This window comes from Pseudophryne corroboree, chromosome 1 (assembly GCF_028390025.1).
Source record: "Pseudophryne corroboree isolate aPseCor3 chromosome 1, aPseCor3.hap2, whole genome shotgun sequence".
Lineage (NCBI taxonomy): Eukaryota > Metazoa > Chordata > Amphibia > Anura > Myobatrachidae > Pseudophryne > Pseudophryne corroboree.
Genome location: NC_086444.1, coordinates 483,532,509 through 483,554,508, shown reverse-complemented (window position 1 = coordinate 483,554,508; position 22,000 = coordinate 483,532,509). Strand labels below are relative to the sequence as shown.

The 22,000-nt window shown below is 40.3% G+C and overlaps 1 protein-coding gene across 5 annotated transcripts in view; it reads left to right on the top strand.

Moving 5' to 3' along the window:
* Nucleotides 1-9,728: 9,728 nt before the first annotated feature.
* Nucleotides 9,729-22,000, top strand: part of NTRK2 (neurotrophic receptor tyrosine kinase 2) — a 424,378-nt gene continuing 412,106 nt past the window's right edge. For 2 of the 5 annotated variants that reach the window (XM_063913789.1, XM_063913788.1), the window contains exons 1-2: nucleotides 9,729-9,916; nucleotides 10,514-11,138. In XM_063913789.1, the coding sequence (XP_063769859.1) occupies nucleotides 10,933-11,138 (206 nt within the window). In that variant the 5' untranslated portion in view covers nucleotides 9,729-9,916; nucleotides 10,514-10,932. Of the gene's footprint in view, nucleotides 9,917-9,996; nucleotides 10,311-10,513; nucleotides 11,139-22,000 lie in introns of those variants that run through there. The other 3 variants (XM_063913787.1, XM_063913785.1, XM_063913786.1) reach the window with 2 other exon arrangements.

Genomic DNA, 22,000 nt, shown 5'->3' with positions numbered 1-22,000 from the left:
GGCAGTGGGACCCGGGACCAGTGGGACCCGGGACCAGAGGCGGATTGGCCATAGGGCTCACCAGGAAGATTCCTGGTAGGCCAACATGTCTGTGGGTCCCGTTTTGTGTGTTGTCACGTGGCTCCACCCCCACACACACACACACACATGACAGGCAGCCCACTGCACTCAATACTCTGCATTGTCACCATTCATTCTGTTATTATATCTCTGCAGTACAGCAACTCCGCCATCCAGTGATGCTGCCATGGCTACACAGTATGTTATACCGCTTGTGTTGCCTATGTCGGGCCACTTCTACAAAATTTTACAGGGCCACTTTTAGTTCCCTTTCTGCACCTGGTCTCAGACACAACTGCAGTAAGAGACACAAGGGAGGCTGCAACTGTGTACAATCAGGCCCTATGAGGAGGGATCCCACACACCTCAACAGACCCGACCCCTCATCATTAGGGCTGCATCCATAAATTTCCCTGGCTGGCTTTCCATCCCAATTCGCCCCTGCCCGGGACCCTCCAATAGACCTGGGTAAAGAGTACCCGCCTGAAACCCTCCTCTCTACACCACTGCAGAAGGGCCAGATGTGTGCTTATAAAACCCTTGTTTTCTCCAATACTAAGACACCTATCCTAATCTAAGGCTGTCTTTCTTCAGTGTTGCCACATCCATGGAAGGGTTGTCACACATCTGCAGCTACCTTGGCTGGTTTCTCATTCCAGAGCAGTGATACTCTCTTAGAGCATCAGTAGGAGGTTTCCTTGGTATTCTTCATTAGTACATTTTTTTCTATTGGGGCTAGTCTATTTTCGATTTCAAAGACAGAGTTAATTATATTTCCACCGGCCAATAGTAGGTACTAACCTGATATCTCTATCACTGTTGAAAACTCAACTATCTACCCTACCCCACAAGCTCGCTGCCTAGGTGTCATCCTTGACTCTGAACTGTCCTTTGTTCCGCATATTCAATCTGTCTCAAGATCATGTTACATGCATCTAAAAAACATATCCAAAATACGACCATATCTTACACAACACACTGATAAAACTCTAATTCACGCTCTCATTATCTCCCGCATTGATTATTGCAATAGTCTCCTAACTGGTCTTCCCAAAACGAGACTCTCACCACTACAATCCATTCTGAATGCAGCGGCGAGGCTTATCTTCCTCGCTAGAAGTTCATCGTCTGCAGATCCACTCTGTCAGTCCCTCCATTGGTTACCTGTACTCTACCGCATTCAATATAAAATACTTTTACTCACACACAAGGCCATTAACCAAACTACACCAACGTACCTCACTTTGCTTATCTCAAAATATCTCCCAACCCGACCTCTTCGCTCTTCACAAGACCTGCATCTCTCATCCACACTCATTACTCGCTCCCACTCACGACTGCAGGACTTTCATCGGGCTGCACCCACTCTGTGGAATGCCCTACCACGCAAAATAAGACTCTCCTCTAGTCTCCAAACCTTCAAGCGTTCCCTGAAAACTCACCTCTTTAGGCAAGCGTATCAAATTCCAGAACCGCCCACATAACTTTCATAAACCTTCCTATCAAATTGCATCCACTCTGTACAGTCCACACATATCCTCACATGTCTTCTCATTCTATGCAATAGATAGGCATATGTACACAAGGAAAGGTGCTATTTCCCTATAGATTGTAAGCTTGCGAGCAGGGCCTTCCTACCTCTATGACTGTTATCACCCAGTTTGTTATTGTTATTTCAAACTGTAAAGCGCAACGGAATTTGCTGCGCTATATAAGAAACTGTTAATAAATAATAAATAAATAAATTGGGGCTTCAAGTAATGAGATTAAGTATTCCAGTCCATTCTACAAGAATGCTTAGCAAGATTCATAGGGTAACAGGTGGGAACCGTGACTAGCTGTTACCTAATAGGATGCAGAGTGTGACAGCATAATATATCAAATGGTCTTTGCACTAACTCTTGGAGAGAGATAAAGTGAATGGAGATAAAGTACCATCTCAGCAGGCCAGTTATTATTGGTGCAAACAACTTGTATTGAGAGGGGAGATTGCTGAAGGGATGTCCATCACTGCTCCCCGGGGTGTACCTGATTGGTTTCCGAAATCTGAGGGATTATTTGCACCAATAATAGCTGTCCAGGTGAGATGTATGGCTCCCTGAAGTAAGTCACTCCAAGGGCGGTATTCAAATAATATTTAACGCCCAATCTCCTTTCTAAAGTGATCGCCGTTATCTCGCATAGCATGGCCATAGTAATCAGGATTAGCTGCATGATGGGTTGGGCATCCTCGCTACCCCGGGTGTAGCGAGCTGAATGATTATACCACGCCCGTAAGCAGAAACAGAAAGGGTGTGCAAGGGGGTGAGAAGAATTGAATACCGCCCCAAAAGTCCACCTGATGTTGGTTTAATATGCTTTTTATTATTTGTGAAATGTGAGTGCTCTGTATTAATAAAACATTTAAGGGGACATTTACTAAGCAGTGATAAGAGCGGAGAAGTGAGCCAGTGGAGAAGTTGCTCCATTAACCAATCAGCAGCTCTGTATAATTTTATAGTATGCAAATTATAGATGTTACTTCAGTGCTGATTGGTTGCCATGGGCAACTTCTCCACTGGCTCACTTCTTTGCTCTTATCACTACTTAGTAAATGTCCCCATTAATCTTTTTTGAAAGATTTTGTACTACTACTGTTGTTCCTTTTATATTTTACATGTGAGAAATATCACTGTGTCAAAAAGGAGTGTTGGACTATGAAGCTATTGTGACAAAGGAGGATTAAATTCTCAACACTTAAGTGTTAAAAGAAGAAGTTAAGAAATTGTATTAAGTGTAAATTGACTATTATACTGAGTGCACTTTGTGGACCCTGAAAACAAAGAGTTTTGCTCACTTGATGGTGTGTTTTAAATAATTATTAAGAACTCACTTGTGCTGTCATGTTTATCACACTGAATTTTTTTTTAGCACTTAACAATTGCTGATTGTGGTACACATCATATGTTTTACTTGTGTGCTTTGTGATGGGAAACTGGTGAAAATTCCTGGTGTACTGTATCTACTAGCTGACATTCCAGGTATATTTTTAGCAAGTAAGTGGTTCCATTTTGTTACTTATATTTCTCTCGTCCATGGGGATGATTCAGACCTCATCGCTGGGCTGCTAATTTTGCTGTCTTGCGTTCACATAGTCGCCACCTAAGGGGAGTGTAAATTCACCCATGCAAGTGTGCAATCGCATGTGTACACCATGCAAAAATTCCCCTCAGTCAGCGGACAGTTGCAAATCTGTTTGTACCTCACTCACCATTGAATGTTTTTACCACTGTGTACAGTCTGTGCGCAGCCCAGGACTTACTCCTACAGTGCGATGAGAACAGGCTGATTGGGGGCCGGGGCTGACGTCACACACCCTCCCTGAAAATGCTTGGGAACGCCTGCGTTTTCCCTGACACTTCCAGGAAACGGTCAGTTACCACCCACAAACTGCCTCTTCCTGTCAATCAGCTTGCCAGTGGTTATGCAATCGAAATTTTCACACCAACCTGTCACTGTTCGGTGACGCGCGTGCATATTGTGGTGCATATATATGCACAGTCTATCGATAATCGCCCACTGTGCGAAAACGCACAGCAGCGATCAGGTCAGAATCAGGCACCATGTTCAGTGTGATGGATATGATGGGGTACATTTACTAATATGGGAGTTCTAATTTAGATGGGATGTTGCCATTAACAACCAATCAGATTCCAGGTATTATCTTCTAGAAGGTGCTAGATAAATGAGAAGTAGAATCTGATTGGTTGCTATGGGCAACATTCCATCTTAAATAGAACTCCCATCTTAGTAAATTTACCTCTATGATACCAAACAGCAGAGTGACTTCTTTTCTCCATTTAAATAGTCTGAATGACTGATCAGAAGACTGAAGACATGTGTGATGCTAATTCAAGAAAGGGATTCATTGAAATATCACTCTAATTAATTATTATATTTTCTAAGGTGTACCGAAAAATCTGTCCAGGCCATTCTAGAATATCTTTGGAGAATCAGCAATAATGTCTCTTTTCCGTTTCTTTAGTTTATTCTATGAAATAGCAGAAGCACGCAGATATACATGAGACAATAGCTTTCAGAAGGAATGAAACATTGTTTCAATTTGCTGTGAGGGTAGCAACAAATTTGTCCACATCTGTAATAGCTTACTATAGAATGTACTGAGAACGACATAATCAGCAGGTGTTGGAGCTCTCAGGTAATGACATCACTAACACTGGTGATAATGTATGCAATTGGAGTTTTTCTAAGTTTGCTCCCAAGATCAAACTCACACTGTGCGTTATTCTGAGCACCTCTTCTCCCAGATTATTATTATAATTATTATTATTATTATTATTATTATTATTATTATTATTATTATATTATCCTTTATTTATATGACGCCACAAGGGATCCGCAGCGCCCATTACACAGTACATAATCAGATGAGCAAACAAGTAAACAGCACTTACAGTACAAGACAATATAGGACAGATAAAGAAAACCCGGGGTTAGGTGCCATCAAAGGGAGTATAGAGTATAAGATAGTGTAAGTAAGAAAAGGCACATTGAGAAAGAAGTCCCTGCTCTTGAGAGCTTACAATCTAAAAATAGCTTTTGTGCACCATTTGCACAGCAATCTGACCTTCACCATCCCAGTGCCCAATGATACAGAGGAGTAGAGTCAGGTGAAAGCAGTACCCCCACTTATTAATAATACCCCCACTTATTAATAATACCCCCACTTATAATAATAATTAATAATTAAACTTATTAATGTCAATATTTTCTTTTCTTTTTTTTCTTCCATTAAACTACTGAAGTGTCAATATTTAAAGTATCAATTCAGTTGGGAAAATATGGAACCAACCAGTCTGTTACAGGTCCAATATTGATTATAAAATGGTGGTTAATATCATCTCAGCAGCCTGAATGTAAATTCAGTGGAACCAGCTCAAGCATCTTTCAACGTATCCTCCGTTTCCCAAGTTTAAGGTAAAGTTTTAGCAATGATTAATTGTTAGATTCATGAAGTGCTGACTAATGGGAACCCTGGAAGAAAATTAATATTTGTATGTATAATCCAGAAGACCAAACACTCAGTCTGCTCTCTCAGGTAGATAAAAGGTGGATACAGACTGAGGTCAGGGCAGGCAACAACTCAGGTTAAAATCCAGAATTCAATCCAAGGTCAGGGACAAGCAGCACCCGGGTTAAATGGAATTATAAAACAGAGGATCACAGTCACAATCAAATATAGGGGGAGATGTACTAAAGCAGTGATTAAACTGGAGAAGTGAGCCAGTGAAGTTGGCAACCAATCAGCATTGACGTAACATTTATCATTTTGGATGCCATGGGCAACTTCTTCACTGGCTCTTTTCTCCACTTTTATCACTGCTTAGTACATCTCCCCCATAGTCAAAGAAGTCGGGTCAATTCACAGTAATACCCCTTTTACACTAAGCTTTTGACCAAGGTTATTGCTGGGTTAATCCGGATCGGGCTCAATGTAAAAGGGTTTACCTGGGTCCAGTGACTCGGGAAATCAACCCGGCTAGCTTGCATGGTTGGTCCCGGGAAGGAGCCGTGTACAAATCCTGGGTGCAACTCTGCATTTAGATATGAAATAAGTATAAGTAACCCAGTAGCAGGTATTGGACTTCAGATAACCACAGCACAGAATGCGTCCATGTTGTATGGGAAAGGCGTGAGAGCCAGGGGTGTAGCGAGGGTGGCTCCGGTGGAGAGCGAGCTGCTGGCGCCAAAAAAGTTAGAGGGCGCGCCGCTGCCCGCCACCCCCCCTCCCGTCAGCCACTGTACTGTCAGCTGCAGAGCAGGAGGAGAAGCAGATGGGGTGAACACTGACTCAGACTCGGAGACTAGGTAGGAAATAGGGCAGGCCAGAGGCAACAGCGGCAACTCTCAGACTGCTACAGCACCTCTCTCTGCCCCCCAGGCTACAGCGGCATAGCTCAGGCACTTCTGGGACATTATTTTCATTGAAGCATAGTGGGATTATCAGGTATGGAATGGCAGTTCTAGAATATTATTTTCATTGAGGCATTGGAAGATTATCAAATTGGTTAGGGGGGAGACAATTTGGTGCATTATTTTCACTGAGAGTTTGGGTGGTTTCAGGTCTGTGGTGGGGTCACAATTGGGGCATTATTTTCATTGATGCATTGGGAGATTATCAGATCTGGGGGGGCAGTTTTAGGGCATTATTTTCAATCAAAGATTGGGGAGGTTATTAGGTCTGTGGGGGGTCACATTTGGGGCTTTATTTTTATTAAGGGATTGGGGGGTTGTGAGGTCAAGTCAGTTGGAGCATATATAGGGGGAAATTCAATTGTTTGAAAAGTCGGTTGGGTGTCTGTTTTTTCCTATTATATAGGAAAAAACAGACACCCAACTGAATTTTCAACAAATTGAATACCACCCATAGTGTCTTTCATTTATTTGAATTAAACAAGTAAATAGTTAAATACAGATACTTCCATAGCATCTCTACCATAGTGTAATGTGTATAAGGGCCTCTACTGTGTGGCATAATGTGTATAAGGGGCACTACTGTGCGTTGTATTGTAAATAACGGACACTACTGTGCGGTGTAATGTGAATTTGTCTAAAAAAGGGGAGGTAGAGGACTGCTGCGCCTCAGAGAGCTGCAGTAGGGATACCAACAGATGATCACTCAATCACCCTGGAACACAATGCACAAGAAAATAAGGGATCCCTTCTGCGCTCATCCAACAACAATAAACAGTAATGCAATAAATGATAGGTTCCCAATGGATAAGTCTATGACTAAATTATAGTCTCTTTTAGTTCTTATACAAAGCGGAAGTGCTGGATGTAGGGAGACTCAATGCATACCGTACTCACAAGGAGTCGTGGTATGTCCCGCATGTAGAGGTGTGTTAAGTCGCTTGGTTCTTCTTTACCTTCTCCGAGGTGGAAAGTTCTTGTCCTCGTAGTTGGATGACCTTAAATGCAGAGATCTGACCCATCTTTATCACCTGCTCAGAGTAGGTGAATTGAAATTTGAGGTAAAATTACTGCAAATCCGTTTTCACTGGCAATTGATTAGGCCTTTTTGCGAATATACTGTGATTTGCCGTAAATTCACATTTTTTTTAATTTTTTTTTTTTTTTATTTTTTTTTTTATTTTTTTTATTTTATTTTATTTTTTTTATTTATTTTTTACTGGCTCCGCTACCGGTTCGCCCTCCCTGCCGTCCCCGGCTGCTGCTGCTGCGGGCGGTGGCACTGACTGGACGGGTCGCTGTATCTCCGAACTTGTTTAAAAAAAAAAAAAAAAAAAAAAATAAAAAAAAAAAAATGTGAATTTACGGCAAATCACAGTATATTCGCAAAAAGGCCTAATCAATTGCCAGTGAAAACGGATTTGCAGTAATTTTACCTCAAATTTCAATTCACCTACTCTGAGCAGGTGATAAAGATGGGTCAGATCTCTGCATTTAAGGTCATCCAACTACGAGGATAAGAACTTTCCACCTCGGAGAAGGTAAAGAAGAACCAAGCGACTTAAGACACCTCTACATGCGGGACATACCACGACTCCTTGTGAGTACGGTATGCATTGAGTCTCCCTACATCCAGCACTTCCGCTTTGTATAAGAACTAAAAGAGACTATAATTTAGTCATAGACTTATCCATTGGGAACCTATCATTTATTGCATTACTGTTTATTGTTGTTGGATGAGCGCAGAAGGGATCCCTTATTTTCTTGTGTAATGTGAATTTGTACTATTCTGTGGCCACGCACATTCTCAATGACGGCATTATTTATTTATTACCAGTTATTTATAGAGTGCACATTTATTCCACTTTACAGAGAATATTTTACCATTCACATCAGTCCCTGCCCCTTGGGAGCTTACAGTCTTGGGGTTGATTAAGACCTGATCACTGGGCTGCTAACTTTGCTGCCCTGCATTCAGATAGTCACCGCCCCCAGGGGAAGTGGAAATTCGCCAGGCAAGTGTGCGATCCCTTGTGTACACCGAGCTGCAAAAATCCACTGTGTGCAGTCTTTGCGCAGCCCAGGACTTACAGCTCCAGTGCGATGAAAACAGGCTGGTCGGGACTGGAGCTGACATCAAACACCCTCACTAAAAACGCTTGGGCATGCATGCATTTTTACAGACACTCCCAGTAAACGGTCAGTTACCACCCACAAATGGCCTCTTCCTGTCAATCACCTTGCGAATACCCGTGCATTTGGATTTTTCGCACCATCCCATTGCTGACCGGCGACGCCCGTTGTTGTATGAAGCACTGGGGGAATATACAGACTCCACACAGTAAGGGCCATGGTGAGAATTGAACCCTTGACCTCAGTGCTGTCAGGCAGTAATGCTAACCATTACACTATCCATACTGCCATGTCCCTATAGTGTTGTTGCAAGCCTTCAGTAGACGCTGACCCTATTTTAAACATGGGGGGCACCCAAAGGAAAATTTCACCCTGACTCCACAAGGTCTAGAACCGACCCTGACACCAATTTAGGATTTTTAAATATTGTTTCTTTTCAAATGTAACATGCCACCACATGTTGGCTAGGCCCCCAATTCAGTACAGGGGAGGGGGGCGCCAAAACATATTCTTGCTCCGGGCATCATGGCGCCTAGCTACACCTCTGGTGAGAGCATTAGAAGGTATAAGTGGCTAGTCCCACCTGGTCAGGAGAAAGGCGCAGGTGCAACATAAGTCATCTAACAAAAGGGAAAAAGGCCAGTAGTTCACTCCTGGACCTCAGCCACATGTTACAGATGTTTCATTTGCTTTATACTGCAGAACGTGTTTCCACCACATGGGGTCACCAGAGTCCTCTTGACATTTTTCAGTATCCTCGCCTGTCAATGCGGTAGATTTCTTTGCTTCTTTTAAATTACTGCGGAAAAAAAAAAAAACTAACTGAAAATAAAAAGGAATATTTATGCGTTTATGACTATCTATGGTTTTGTAATGGACTGCGAAGATAAAGAAGACCACTGTAATTTTTCTTGTAAACTACGGCCAACAACGTAATAAAATATATATTAGATATATGCAAAATATAGGAAACCCTAAAGCCCTGACAGGTGACCATGGATGTAACGTTTTATATGATGAGACTGAGTACATTTTCAGCACACGTTATATAATGAGTGAATGCACAAAGGATTTTCAGAGAAAAGCAGAATAAGCAATACAACACCAATCAACATTTAATTTATAACATAAAAATGATTGATTAAAGTGAATAAGCAGATTCCACTAATGTGGCCATTGATGTGGCCTTAATGTACAAGCAGTATGCAGCGCTATATGTGTGGATATGCATAGAGGCAGGTAATTGTCATGGTAAACAGGATTCTGCATTCCAATCACGTCCTTCTGTAGTGCCTTGTGAAGGTGTAGCTGGCTTCCTTGCCACACATGAACATGAGCAAAGCATGAACCCATTTTTCCCCAGTACTGCTATATTTGAGAGGATCTGTAAAGTGGAGTGAAACCTAGGCAGTGCAGGGTGGAGGGGTGCCTGTGTGTGCACCATTGTGTCTTGCTGAAGGCAAACCCCCACTGGTCTCCCCTCTTGTTGCTATGTCTTGGGCTGTAGGAGAATTAGCCTGAGTTTCTGCCCCTGCCCTGCGTCACTGCTCACGTCACTTCTTCTTCCCCAGCAGCTATTGGCATGGGGATGGGAGGGAGAAGCTGCACTTATTATTAGCACTGGAGAGACAGTGTGTAAAAGCCGATAGCGGAGACTGATCCTTTCGTCAGCCAGTGCAGAGCTATCTCCTCATCCATCTCTCTCTCTCTAGCTATCGGGAGGGAGCTGAAATCATTGCAGCTCTCCCAGGTAGGAGCCCATCATATCGCTGCCAGCTGTGTGCCTGATGCATGCCTATGTCACCTGTGCTGCCGCTTCCGACCCCATTTCCAATGGCTGCTGCTACTGCTGCTGGTGCACTTTGCTGCTGTGCATTGTGTAATACAACATGACTGTGCTGCAGGCAGCAGCATCCCTGACGGTGTGTGATCTGTATGGAAGCTGCATCCTCCTCAGTCCCCTGTATATCGCTACTACAGTATGCTGCGCACATCTGCTGGCAGCACCGCACATTCCAGTAATAGTATAAGTAGAGTGAGCTGTATGCACGTCTAGTTGGCTGTCATGCCATCAGGAGATTGTATAGCCAGCACCATCTTTCTGGTATTGGTGGTATGATGCCATTAAGGTGTTGGGAAATCTGGTGAGTGTGAGCATCGTTCATCAGGGTGAATAATACTGCATGTGGAATGATGAGTCAGGGTTATATTTGATCCTGATGAATATGTATATGGGATATGGCTGGAAGACTGCTAGGACTGTAGCTTGTTTACCTCTAGGAATGTATTGGTGGAGCTGTGCATCAGATTTGTCCCTTTTTATCTTGGTGTCTTTTTTTTCTTGCAGAGGGAGAGAGAGGAGAGATAACAGAGAGCGCGTCTGAGCAGCGATAGCAGCAGCAGCAGCATCCCAGCCTGAGTGCACCGCTGCTGCGTCCCAGTCAGTGTGCACCGCTGCTGCGTCTGTATGGTCACAGTCTCCGCACATCCACAACAGTGGCATCTTCCCGGCCCGGAACACCCTGTGGATCTGCATCCTTGTCATTCTGTACCTGTAGCTGATCCATCACCACTCAATGATGCTCTACATAACCTAACACCAGGCATCTGCGTTTCTCTGGCCGAGGATTATGAGTCCAGGAGATAGGCTCTGCTGTTGACTCACAGGACCACTTTGACGCTGTGCATTGCTAGGAGACATCAGGCACTGGGGTTTGTGGAGCTTTGCCTGCCTGCCATAGGTGTCGCCCGGAGCTTAGAGCCATCATGGGCCTTTGGAGAAGGTTACATGGACCCGATGTGGCGCAGGTGTGCTGCGTCTGCTGGATCTTGGCTGGGTTATTCTTGAGGGGGCTGGCCTGTCCCGACTCATGTACATGTAACTCTACCAGGATCTCCTGTGAAAAGATACCTGGCATCGTAGCTTTCCCGGTGCTGAAGAACATGGCCCTGGCTGGGAACATCACTGACATGTAGGTATTGCTCTGCAGTGGCTCTCTCAGGTGTACTTGCTATAGTTAATACATAGAAGTGTAAAGCTCATTAAAATGGTTTTCTGTTCATTACAAATCACGTTGATGTTGTATATTCTACCTATATTATGAATGATTGTGTAACCATGTGCTTGATACATTAATGTGTTCTTCCTTTAAATTCATATACCTTGCAAAGACAACGCTATATACTCCAGCAGGCAGATATGGAAGGCTAGCGATGTAGCTGCTGCCAAGCATAAAAGCCTTGTTGTGAATTCATTTGACTTGACTACTTACTGATATGGTTTTAAAGCCATTTAGATAATAAATTTCAACTGCTCGATAATAAATTCCCTAGGCAGAGATCCGATGACAGTACTCTGCAATCTAAAGCACAGTGCACCTGATTTTACTATCTAGATGACGGGGACTACTGCCTACAGCAACTACTGTATACTAGGTCTGCTTGTGCCAGCTTGCAGGAGTATATAGACTGGATGCAGCATATCGCAGGATTTGTCCACGCTCTTTAGCAAATGTATGACAAGTTAAAATAGACTGGTCTTAATATACAGAACTAATAATCATCAGGGACTGTATAATATACGATAGATAGATAGATAGATAGATAGATAGATAGATAGATAGATAGATAGATAGACATCAACCCCTTCCCTGTTTTTCTCTGAATTTACATAGAACTTTGTGGTTATATTGGATTCCCTCATTTACACTGATGTAACAACACAGGATACAGAGATTGGCAGTATTTAGCATGCTGGGCCTTATAGTTCCCCTAGAGCAGGATGGTTGCAGGTTCCCTGCGCCTCCTCATCTATAACAATGCGTCTGCATGCTGGGGAAGAAGCAGACGCTACATAACGTGCCCCCGGTTCCCATCGGAGCAGTGCTTGTATCTCCCCCTCACACTGTGCCCAGCCTGTGTATACACTGTATGCACTTGCTGTTACATGGCTCTGTCTAAGGAACTATTACACTGCAAAGCTTCTACCTTCATTTATACCTTTATGTCATTACAAGCATATATCCTGCTGATATTGTAGATCATTTACAGCTGCTTCACAGTATATTCAGTATACTGATATACTGATATTGTAGATCATTTACTGCTTCACAGTATATTCTCCTGATCTATAATAATGTTAATATTACATTATCCTGAACGGTCAGTGCCTTTGTGTAGCAGAACATAAATAGGCTCTGCATTAGATAGAAGCCAAATCTGTTGAAGAAATGCAACTTAGGTTTATATATATATATATATATATATATATAGCAATGGTGTATTATCTGCTACATCATGTCACTACACTATACCTGTCTGCCCTCTACTACACTATACCTGTCTGCCCTCTACTACACTATACCTGTCTGCCCTCTATTGCAGCTGCTTGTACAGTACTGTATGCATATTGCTGGGGAGATGGTAGTAGGGAATTTGCTGTACCCTCGTTTCTAGGGAAGACAATAACTAAGCCCATATAAGGTATTTTCTCCATCGCCTACTCTCAGCTTGTTCTATGAAACTTGTATACTTGATGTCATACTTTTTGCTCACTTTATACTATGGGGTCTCCCAAGAACAACTTATACAGTATAACGCCAATAAATTCCCAAGAATGATTGGGTATATAGTTTTAAACAATTTAGTAAATACCTGAATGATGTGTCTGACATTTAAATATATATATACATTTTAATATATAGTAAAATTAGTAATAAAAAATAAATAAAAATAATAATCATAATAATGTCTTTAATAGCGATAACTGCAACAACAATATCAAGTATAGTACTAATACAAAATATTACTTATTTGTACAACTTCTACTATTGCATTTTATATATCTTCAACTTATTTTGCTGAACATAAAAAAGGATAGTGAAAAAGTAATACACAGGAAAAGTGAAATAATACTGTCAAACCACCCTTAAATAACATGAATAGAAGGTGGGGTACGTTAGCATTAAAAGCACAGACAAGATGAAGGTGTGTTCTACTAATGAGTGATGATACACCCTAAGCTTTATTCCAGTGAACGACTGTTAGAAATAAATAAATGACAATATGATTCAGGAGAATAGTATGTTTCCTGTAGCTCCAAAACACTTTAATGATACAGATGTTCACTTTTATAAAATGGTGTTAAATACTACAATTATGTTCCACTTTGACTTTATATGATAACACATTACTGGCTTGTGATTTTGTGATTGCCAATACTGAAAAGTTAGCAGTCTGATTTTACTTAAGGTGTGGTCCTACTGTATAATTGACACCAAAACTGTACATTAGCCATTTGTGTGTTATTTTACAGTTACTATTTTCATGCAGTTCATTCAGTAAGTGGTAGGCTATTATAGCATCCATTTGATTTGAATCCACTTTTTTATTTTTTTATTTGGTGCACTTGATTATCTCTTGTAAGTATAATACATATACTTTTAAAAAGTTCAAAATAATACTTAATTTAAGTTGTGTCTATAACCTATGGCAGTTTTTCCAGCAACTTCATTTCCATTACACATATTGCCATCAGTTTGTACATGTGTTAATATGCCTATAACATAATTTCAAGACTTTGCAAATGGGACAGAAACTGTTTCTCTTATACAGAGGTTCCAGTGTACAGTAGGTTTGTCAGCAAGATTAACAGTATGTTTATTTTTCAAGTTTATTTAACAATGTTGAAAATCTAAGTAAATAATTGGTCTAGGATTATGAGATACTTACTATCATACTGTGCACACTGTAAACCTTGTTACCTCTATGTTTACATACATATACTGATTAAAAGGATATAGATATATATATATATATATATATATATATATATATATTACACAGACATATAGTGATGGTGTGAGTTCTTTATTTTTAAATGTAGTTTAAATTATCCAGCTTCTGACTTATTGCAGTAAATCAGACAATGTAAAAAGCTGTATTTCTTACATTAAAGCGCACATTCTAATTTTATGTGAAAATACATAAATTGGAAAAACAAATATTTATTTTCACAGAAATTCTGCAGCATATTTGCTATAGATGATATATTCCCAAGCACCTGTGTAAGGATTCACCTTACAGTAGATAGGTGGTTGTTTTTCTTGTGAAGAAGTAATATGAGCATCTACTACTATTGCATAACAACATAAATAACTATATGAAGAGGAGATAACTTCAGTGTGTGACAATAAAACCTCAAGTATATTCAACACAGACACCTGGTCAAACACATGATTATAATGTCACTCGTGTAGGTAGTAGGATTGTAGGTTGGGTGCTATTTTGTAGGAAGATCACATATACTGTACACTATAAGCAGCTCCGTTATTGCTATGTGAGCAGGTTTATATGTAAATTCTTCATCTTTAGTACATCAAATATTTATTATATGAAGCTTTTATTGAAACTACATCAAACAGTTATGAGCTGACATTTTTAAAGGCATAGTGAGTGTAATAATCCCTTTTCCAGCGTTCAGGGATTCGCAATCATCCCTGTTGGTTTTACCCAATACTTTATATGATAAAGATATAAGATATAACATATTTTTATTCCTTAATTTTGTTCATTGAAGCCTGCTTCTTTCAAAAAGCACTAAGCTAATGTACAGTATACTAGTAGATCACGAATGAAGTGTTGATAAATACAAATGCTTGTCAATGAATCTGGCCTGTATTTTCAGTTGAAATATATATGCATATGATTTGTTCTATGATATAAGCAGGCAATGCACTTAAATTATGGGTTAACTAGAACAGTATTTTAAAATGTGAAAATAATGAAAGGAAAGCTAAAAAGAAATCTGTGCTGGAAGTGGGAACATCCATCACTTTTACTAGATGTGTTTCTCATCTGTCTGATCACTCGGTATTGCAAATCGTTAACTAATCACTATTAATTTGAGTTCCTGAAAATTGCCTTACATCATCATAATGTACGTTACGGCTTTAATAGGTACTATTAATATTATATATTATATGTAGCCATTGGCAAGAAAAATGAAGTGTCCAATGTGCTGGACTTTAATGTTGTTGCATTGCATTTACATCATTGCACTTCATATAAGGAAGTGGATGGCAATATTACTGACCAATTTCTGGCATTTAGAACTGTGTATGTGCCAGGCGCAAACAAATGTTAGTTTGTAAATGAACCTCAGTTGATTCATAATGAATGCTTGTGTTATCATGTGTACCATAATATTATCATTAAAAGCTATTAACTACAGGCTGAGGAATAACATTTGTTGGCAAATGACATATGTACTGCACTTGAAATCTTTTTTTATTAAAACTTTTTGCAGAAATTAAAATTTGCAAATAACCCCAGTTTTCCCACTTTATTCATGAAATGAAGTTGCCTAAAGTACACCTATCATTTCATTATAATAAAACAATGAGCCATTCTGTCTTAGCAAATTTAGGTTGGCAGCAACAAGAAAATACATTTAAAAAAAATGCAAATTTCTAGCTGAAATCAATATAATATGGTCTCCAAAAAGTTTATATTGTAACTCTCAAAGTTGTGCATATATTTGTATCGTAGAAGCTTCTTGCATAGACAGAGGCATCAGGAACTAGAGAAATTGGAGTTGCTTATGCATTCTCCCATACAACAAATCTATTAAATACACATTACACTGATATCACCCTGCATTATAAGTAATATAAAGGGGCCTCATATTTTCCATTAAACCTTTTAATTATGAACTATGTTGTGTTTTTTTTTATCCTCCGACAGTTATTTGAGAATGGTGAAATAATTTGTGTAATCATTATATCTCTGAATTTTTATGTGTAATGTTTATAAATAACTTTTTCATTGATCTAAGACAGGCATGTCCAAACTGCGGCCATCCAGCTGTTGTGAAACTACATATACCAGCATGCCCTGACACAGTTTTGCTGTCAGAGAATGCTAAAGCTGTGTCAGGGCATGCTGGGATGTGTAGTTTCTCAACAGCTGGAGGGCCGCATTTTGGACATGCCTGATCTAATGGTGCCCATACACTTATGAGATCATCGGTACTATCCTTCGATTTTGACCACATCTGTGAGAGAAATCGAAGGATTGTATGCACATTTTAGTACCTTTCGACGCGATGCACGGGCACGCCGGTCGAATATCGCGTCTCAAGATATTATGTGCTGCACATAATATTTATCGAATCGCAGTGCGATCGCATGTGTTTCTAGAAACACATGCTATATATCGCACTGCGATGTGTGATGGCCACTCGCCGGGAGCGGCCACAGGCCGCTCCCACTCGGTGGTGATGTGTCCATCACGTGATTACCATGCGATTTATTGCATGATCGCATGGTAATCTTTTTGGTAGTTCAGGTGCGATTTAATCGCACCTGAACTGCCGGTGCGATGCCCCGCTATGTCGCGTCGCGGGGCATTGCACAAGTGTATGTGCACCATAAGATATAGAGGGGGAGATTCAAATGTTTGAAAAGTCGGTTGGGGGTCTGGTTTTCCTGTCTATTAGATAGGAAAAAAACAGACTCCCAACTGACTTTTCAAACATTTGAATCTCCCCCAGAGTGTCATTTGGAAAAGATAACGTCTCTGCAGATTATATTCATCTCAATGATACCTTTACAAGAGCAAACATATTTCAAAAGTGCATGGAGGGCAAGGACATAATACAACATATTATTCCTCCCTGCTGCCTTACTAGGGAGGTGCTTGAAGTGCAGTACTGCTCATTATAGATATAAATGACCAATATAGAACACTATTTATAGAGATCAAAGGTGAAGCAAGAATGAAGTATTAGATGCCTGCATTACATTCACCCATTAAGCTGCATTTTAGCTTCACATTGTGATTTTTTTAATGTTCCCCACTGCACCAGTTTTCATAAAGATCTGTACAGTTATTGTGGTAAAATTATTTCATTCAATCCTTATGAACAGGTATTGGTTAGAAATAGGATTATTTAGTCACCTTCAAATAGTTGATGTTAATTTAGCTAGAATCTTATACTGAGCATTTCAGTGTAAACTCTATAGGCCACAGGGCCAGCAGAAGCTCTGGAGGAACCCAGGTGCACCCTTCTCCCTAACAGGATACCGTCCACCGCTTGGGCATTAGGCAGTCCCTCTCTTGTCCTCTTACATGAGCTGGTGGGAGCTGCGAGCAGTATATCCTGTTGGTAACACTGAGTAGGCACTGGGCTGGGACATCATAGCCTAGCAATACATTCTCAGGGTGTCTCAGACATGGAGGAGGAACAGCAGTAAATCTGCCGTTACTTCTTCTCCATGTTTGCAATTAATGTGGGTGTGGTGGTGCAGGGCATTAAAAACAGTAAATACATGACCTTATGTCACTCATTTGTGTTTTTGGTATTTTTTCACCATCAAAGCCACAAAGTAATATCGCACCTTGTGTACACACCTTTATTCAGACAATTCCTAAAACCAGAAAGGAAAGAAAGTACAATATTGCATCAAGTCAATGATTATTCCGCACATACAGACAGGATGACCATGTGTTTCATCCTGCAGTTACTATAAGGAGCATAATGAGGAACATTTTAAATGAAGACAAGAATGTCACGCACAATACATTCTAGGTAGACCTTGGAACTCTACAAGCCCAGTGCAATCAGTGATTTACTTAATCTGATTATAGCCTACTTTTTGTATTCTAAATACTCTTAAGAAAATATTAATTTACAAAGCCAGATAAGAAGAACCGATGGTATGAAGTGCCTATAAAAAGGCAAATTGCACTGCATTATTGGTCAGTAAAGCAAATAAGGATACTTTCAGAAATAAATCTTTTTAATAAAGTCCTCGCTAATTAGAGACAAGTGGTAACTATGAATGAGCTCTGCTAAACAATTACATAAGGATGTCAGTTTGGGCAAATTATGGGAAAGCCCCCTTATGAAAGACCCTAAATCCTAACAATTATGGATAAAAGAAGCCATATCTGTTGTATTTGTAGGCATGGCAATTTCATGACTTTGATTGTAACAGTCAATAGTAGAAACAACAGTATTGTAAGTAAATGGCTATCTTTCTTCCTTCATAAACTCTCAAACACAGTAGAAATTGCTCAACTCCATAAATATCAGCATTGTGTCCATCTCTGTATCAGGCACGGTGTCCACAGTGTCTACCTGCTTTAAGTAGCATTACAGTAGTAACTATTGAAAAAAAGACTGCATACCCTGGAAATGTCTGCTCAGTGATTTCGTTGTGTTTACCAGTGTTAATGGCTTCATAAGCAATAGTCAGTATCACAAAAATGTGGTAGATTATAATATTGATGTCTATGTCCTTAGCCCTGTATCCAGTCTAGTAAGAGGGCCCATATCCAAATACATTGGTGTCATTATTGCAAAGTAAGCTCGGTGTGAATCACTACATGATAAACTTGTTTAAGACATTCTTGAAATCTATTTATTTTATGTATATAAATACTTGGAGAATGAGACTTAAGGACTCCATACATCAGGCGTCCTGTATCCCCATTCCGTCGGCACCACAGATCTGCCGACCAGCAGTGTATGGCGATCTATCCGGTATAGTCTTCATTTTAAAAATGCCCAATTTGCCGATCCTGACCATTTTGGTCGGGAGCGGGGACTCAGCATTTTTAAATATGTGCAATGATCCCGATTCCCCCGACCCAGCTTATGGGAGATCAGGATTTTCTCCCAATATATAATGTATGGAGGCCATTACTGCACATATTTACACACACTGCTACTAAACGATTGCCCCTGTCAAAAGTGACCCAGAGTGTGCATTAATAAAATGCTGAATTTTTTGGGGGGTGATTTAGCACAAAAAAGTGAAATGGGAAGCATGTCTTGATTATGACTACCCATAGTTAAAAAATATATATATGTCAATGAATAATAAATACCACTACAGGACTATTTCAGTCATTTATTTCCAGCACGTCTTCCCCCAGCCGCACTAGCTGCACTTCCCCTATAGACACGTGCAGCTCTTTCTCATCACACTACACCCACTAGCTGCAAATCTCTGCAGTGTGACAGTCTAGTGTGTACGTGATTCCCATCAGCACTTTATTATATTATAGAGAAGGGAACAATTCTGAGAATATGTATTTGTAGTTATTTTAAATATTGTTGAATATGGTATGAGTTTACTGTATATTTATAGCTTGTGTTGGTTTATGTAATGTGATATTTTGGTTTAACTGCACTTTAAATAGTGAAAGTATTAATACTTTATTTTTTATATGAGATTCCAGTTTTGGCAAGTTGCTAGTTATTCTGTATTTACCATACAGAACCCTTATGTTGGTCTGTAAATGTATTCAACATTAATATTAAAACTATTTTTTAAACATTACACAATTGCATAAAATCATATTCTGTTGTCATGCGGAATGCGCCTGATATACAGTATAATAGGATTTTGTGATATATGATAAAACTTATGTTCATGTTATCAATCCTTCCAGAGCTCTAGGGCCCTCATTCCGAGATGTTCGCTCGCTAGCTGCTTTTAGCAGCATTGGACACGCTAAGCCGCCGCCCTCTGGGAGTGTATCTTAGCATAGCAGAATTGCGAACGAAAGATTAGCAGAATTGCGAATAGAAATTTCTTAGCAGTTTCTGAGTAGCTCGAGACTTACTCAGCCATTGCGATCAGTTCAGTCAGTTTTGTTCCTGGTTTGACGTCACAAACACACCCAGCGTTCGCCCAGACACTCCCCCGTTTCTTCAGACACTCCCGCGTTTTTCCCAGAAACGCCAGCGTTTTTTTGCACACGCCCAGAAAACAGCAAGTTTCCGCCCAGAAACACCCACTTCCTGTCAATCACAGTACGATCACCAGAACGATGAAAAAACCTTGTTATGCCATGAGTAAAATACCTAACTTTTGTGTAAAATAAGCGCATGCGCTCTGCGAACCTTGCGCATGCGCAGTAAGCGACTAATCGCAATATAGCGAAAATCGGCAATGAGCGAACAACTCGGAATGACCCCCAATATCCTTTTATATTCTTTGTCAGTTGTAGCCTTGTACTGTACACCAAATGTACCTGTACAGGTTTTATGTAAGCTGATGCTTATATTTAAATATGCACAAAAACAAACATTTGTTTGGAGTCCTGCGTGCAGGCAGTTGTGATATGGGTCATACATCTACCCGGCAATTCCACAATTCCCAGATGTTGATCTGGTCTGCCGATTGGTAGACTCTGGTTATCTGTGATGTCTCGGGGGATCGGCAAAATCATACGCTGAAAATCACTGACTCGATGATTCCAATAAACTTTGAGGCGGAATCAACAAATCGAGAATTTCCAACATGTTTGATTTTGCTGATGACACGTACCCAGGCATTGGCATAACGGGGAATTGCCCAGTAGATTCCAGGATTCCAGATATAACAGAATGATGAAAGAACAAACAGTACACAGAGACCAGGAGTACAGGATATCAGGAGTACAGTACACCAGACATACTGGTACTTCAGGATGCCAAAAGCACTAGAAGTACATGGAGACCCGGAATACAGTATACCAAAACATAGGAGCAGTGATAGCAAGGTGGAGCAAACTAGCATAATTAGCTTAATTACCTTGCTTTGAGGGGACCAACAGATTTCGGTAAGGTCTGTCCTAAATCATAGCATCAAATTGGGCACAGTTTTGCTTAAAAGTAGGAATTTTTGAGTGGTTCATGAATTGTGGGGCTTATTTTTGTCCTGATTCTGCATTTATAAGTGTAGTAAAGTAAAGTACTGTCTGCAACAGTTGTTGAACTTAAATAGTATAAAAAACTGCCAACTACCAACTGTCCTCAGTAAGTTCATAGATGTTGAAGATCTCCCTCTAGAGCCCATTTTGTCAGAGTTGGATTTTACAGGTGGATTAAAACAGTATCTTTGCATCATGTACGAATACACTATTCTAATAGACAGGAAAAAACAGACATCCAACCGACTTTTCAAACATTTGAATCTCCCCCATAGTATTGTAGTGGTCACTAGATAAATCTGTAAGATTTTGACTATATAGTCAAAATCTTAAGGAAAGTTAGTGCATATCTCAAGGTGTTATGCAGCTTGTGATACCGATTCGATCCCGATGCTCCCGTGGGGTCGGTATCGCAAGGCTAGATAGACTGTGCAGGTAAGTCAATCTTGACTATCTAGTGTACTATCTAATACAAAGCATAGTCAAAACTGGCACCTAGTCAAAATCGTACATAGACAAAATCTCAAGCACAGACAGTCAAAATCTGTACTATCTGTGTTATCGGGTGCTCTGAGGGAGTTCAAGAGAAATCGCATAGACAAAATTGGGCATAGCAAGGATCTCACCGTGTGTACATACCTTTAGTCTCATTATGAGTGGGCACACTTCAAACATATCTTTAGTAGAGAAGGGATGAAGGACGATAGACATAACAAAGTAGTGCATGATCCATCATTCTTTTCTCTGAAAACATTTTCAGTCTGTCTGTTCTTCATAGGGATTAAAGATCCCTAGTCAAGTGTGGTTAAATACTTATCAAGCAGGGGACTTGATCTGTAATTTTTTTCCTCTGAACACCCACCTCACGTGTTCTTTTTATTAGGTATTTAACATTATTATTACATTTTATTTATAAGGCACCACAAGTGTTTCGCAGCACCGTACATACAGCAGACATTAGAACAATACAGGGTACACAGAACTTAACATCACAGTAACTGAAAAACTAAAACAGAGCACAGGTAACAATTAGCAACACAATTCTCAGTACACAATACAGGAGCTATGTAAGGAAGCACAGGAGCAGTGGTGCACCCACGGGGGGTTTCTGAGTACCCAGAAACCCCCC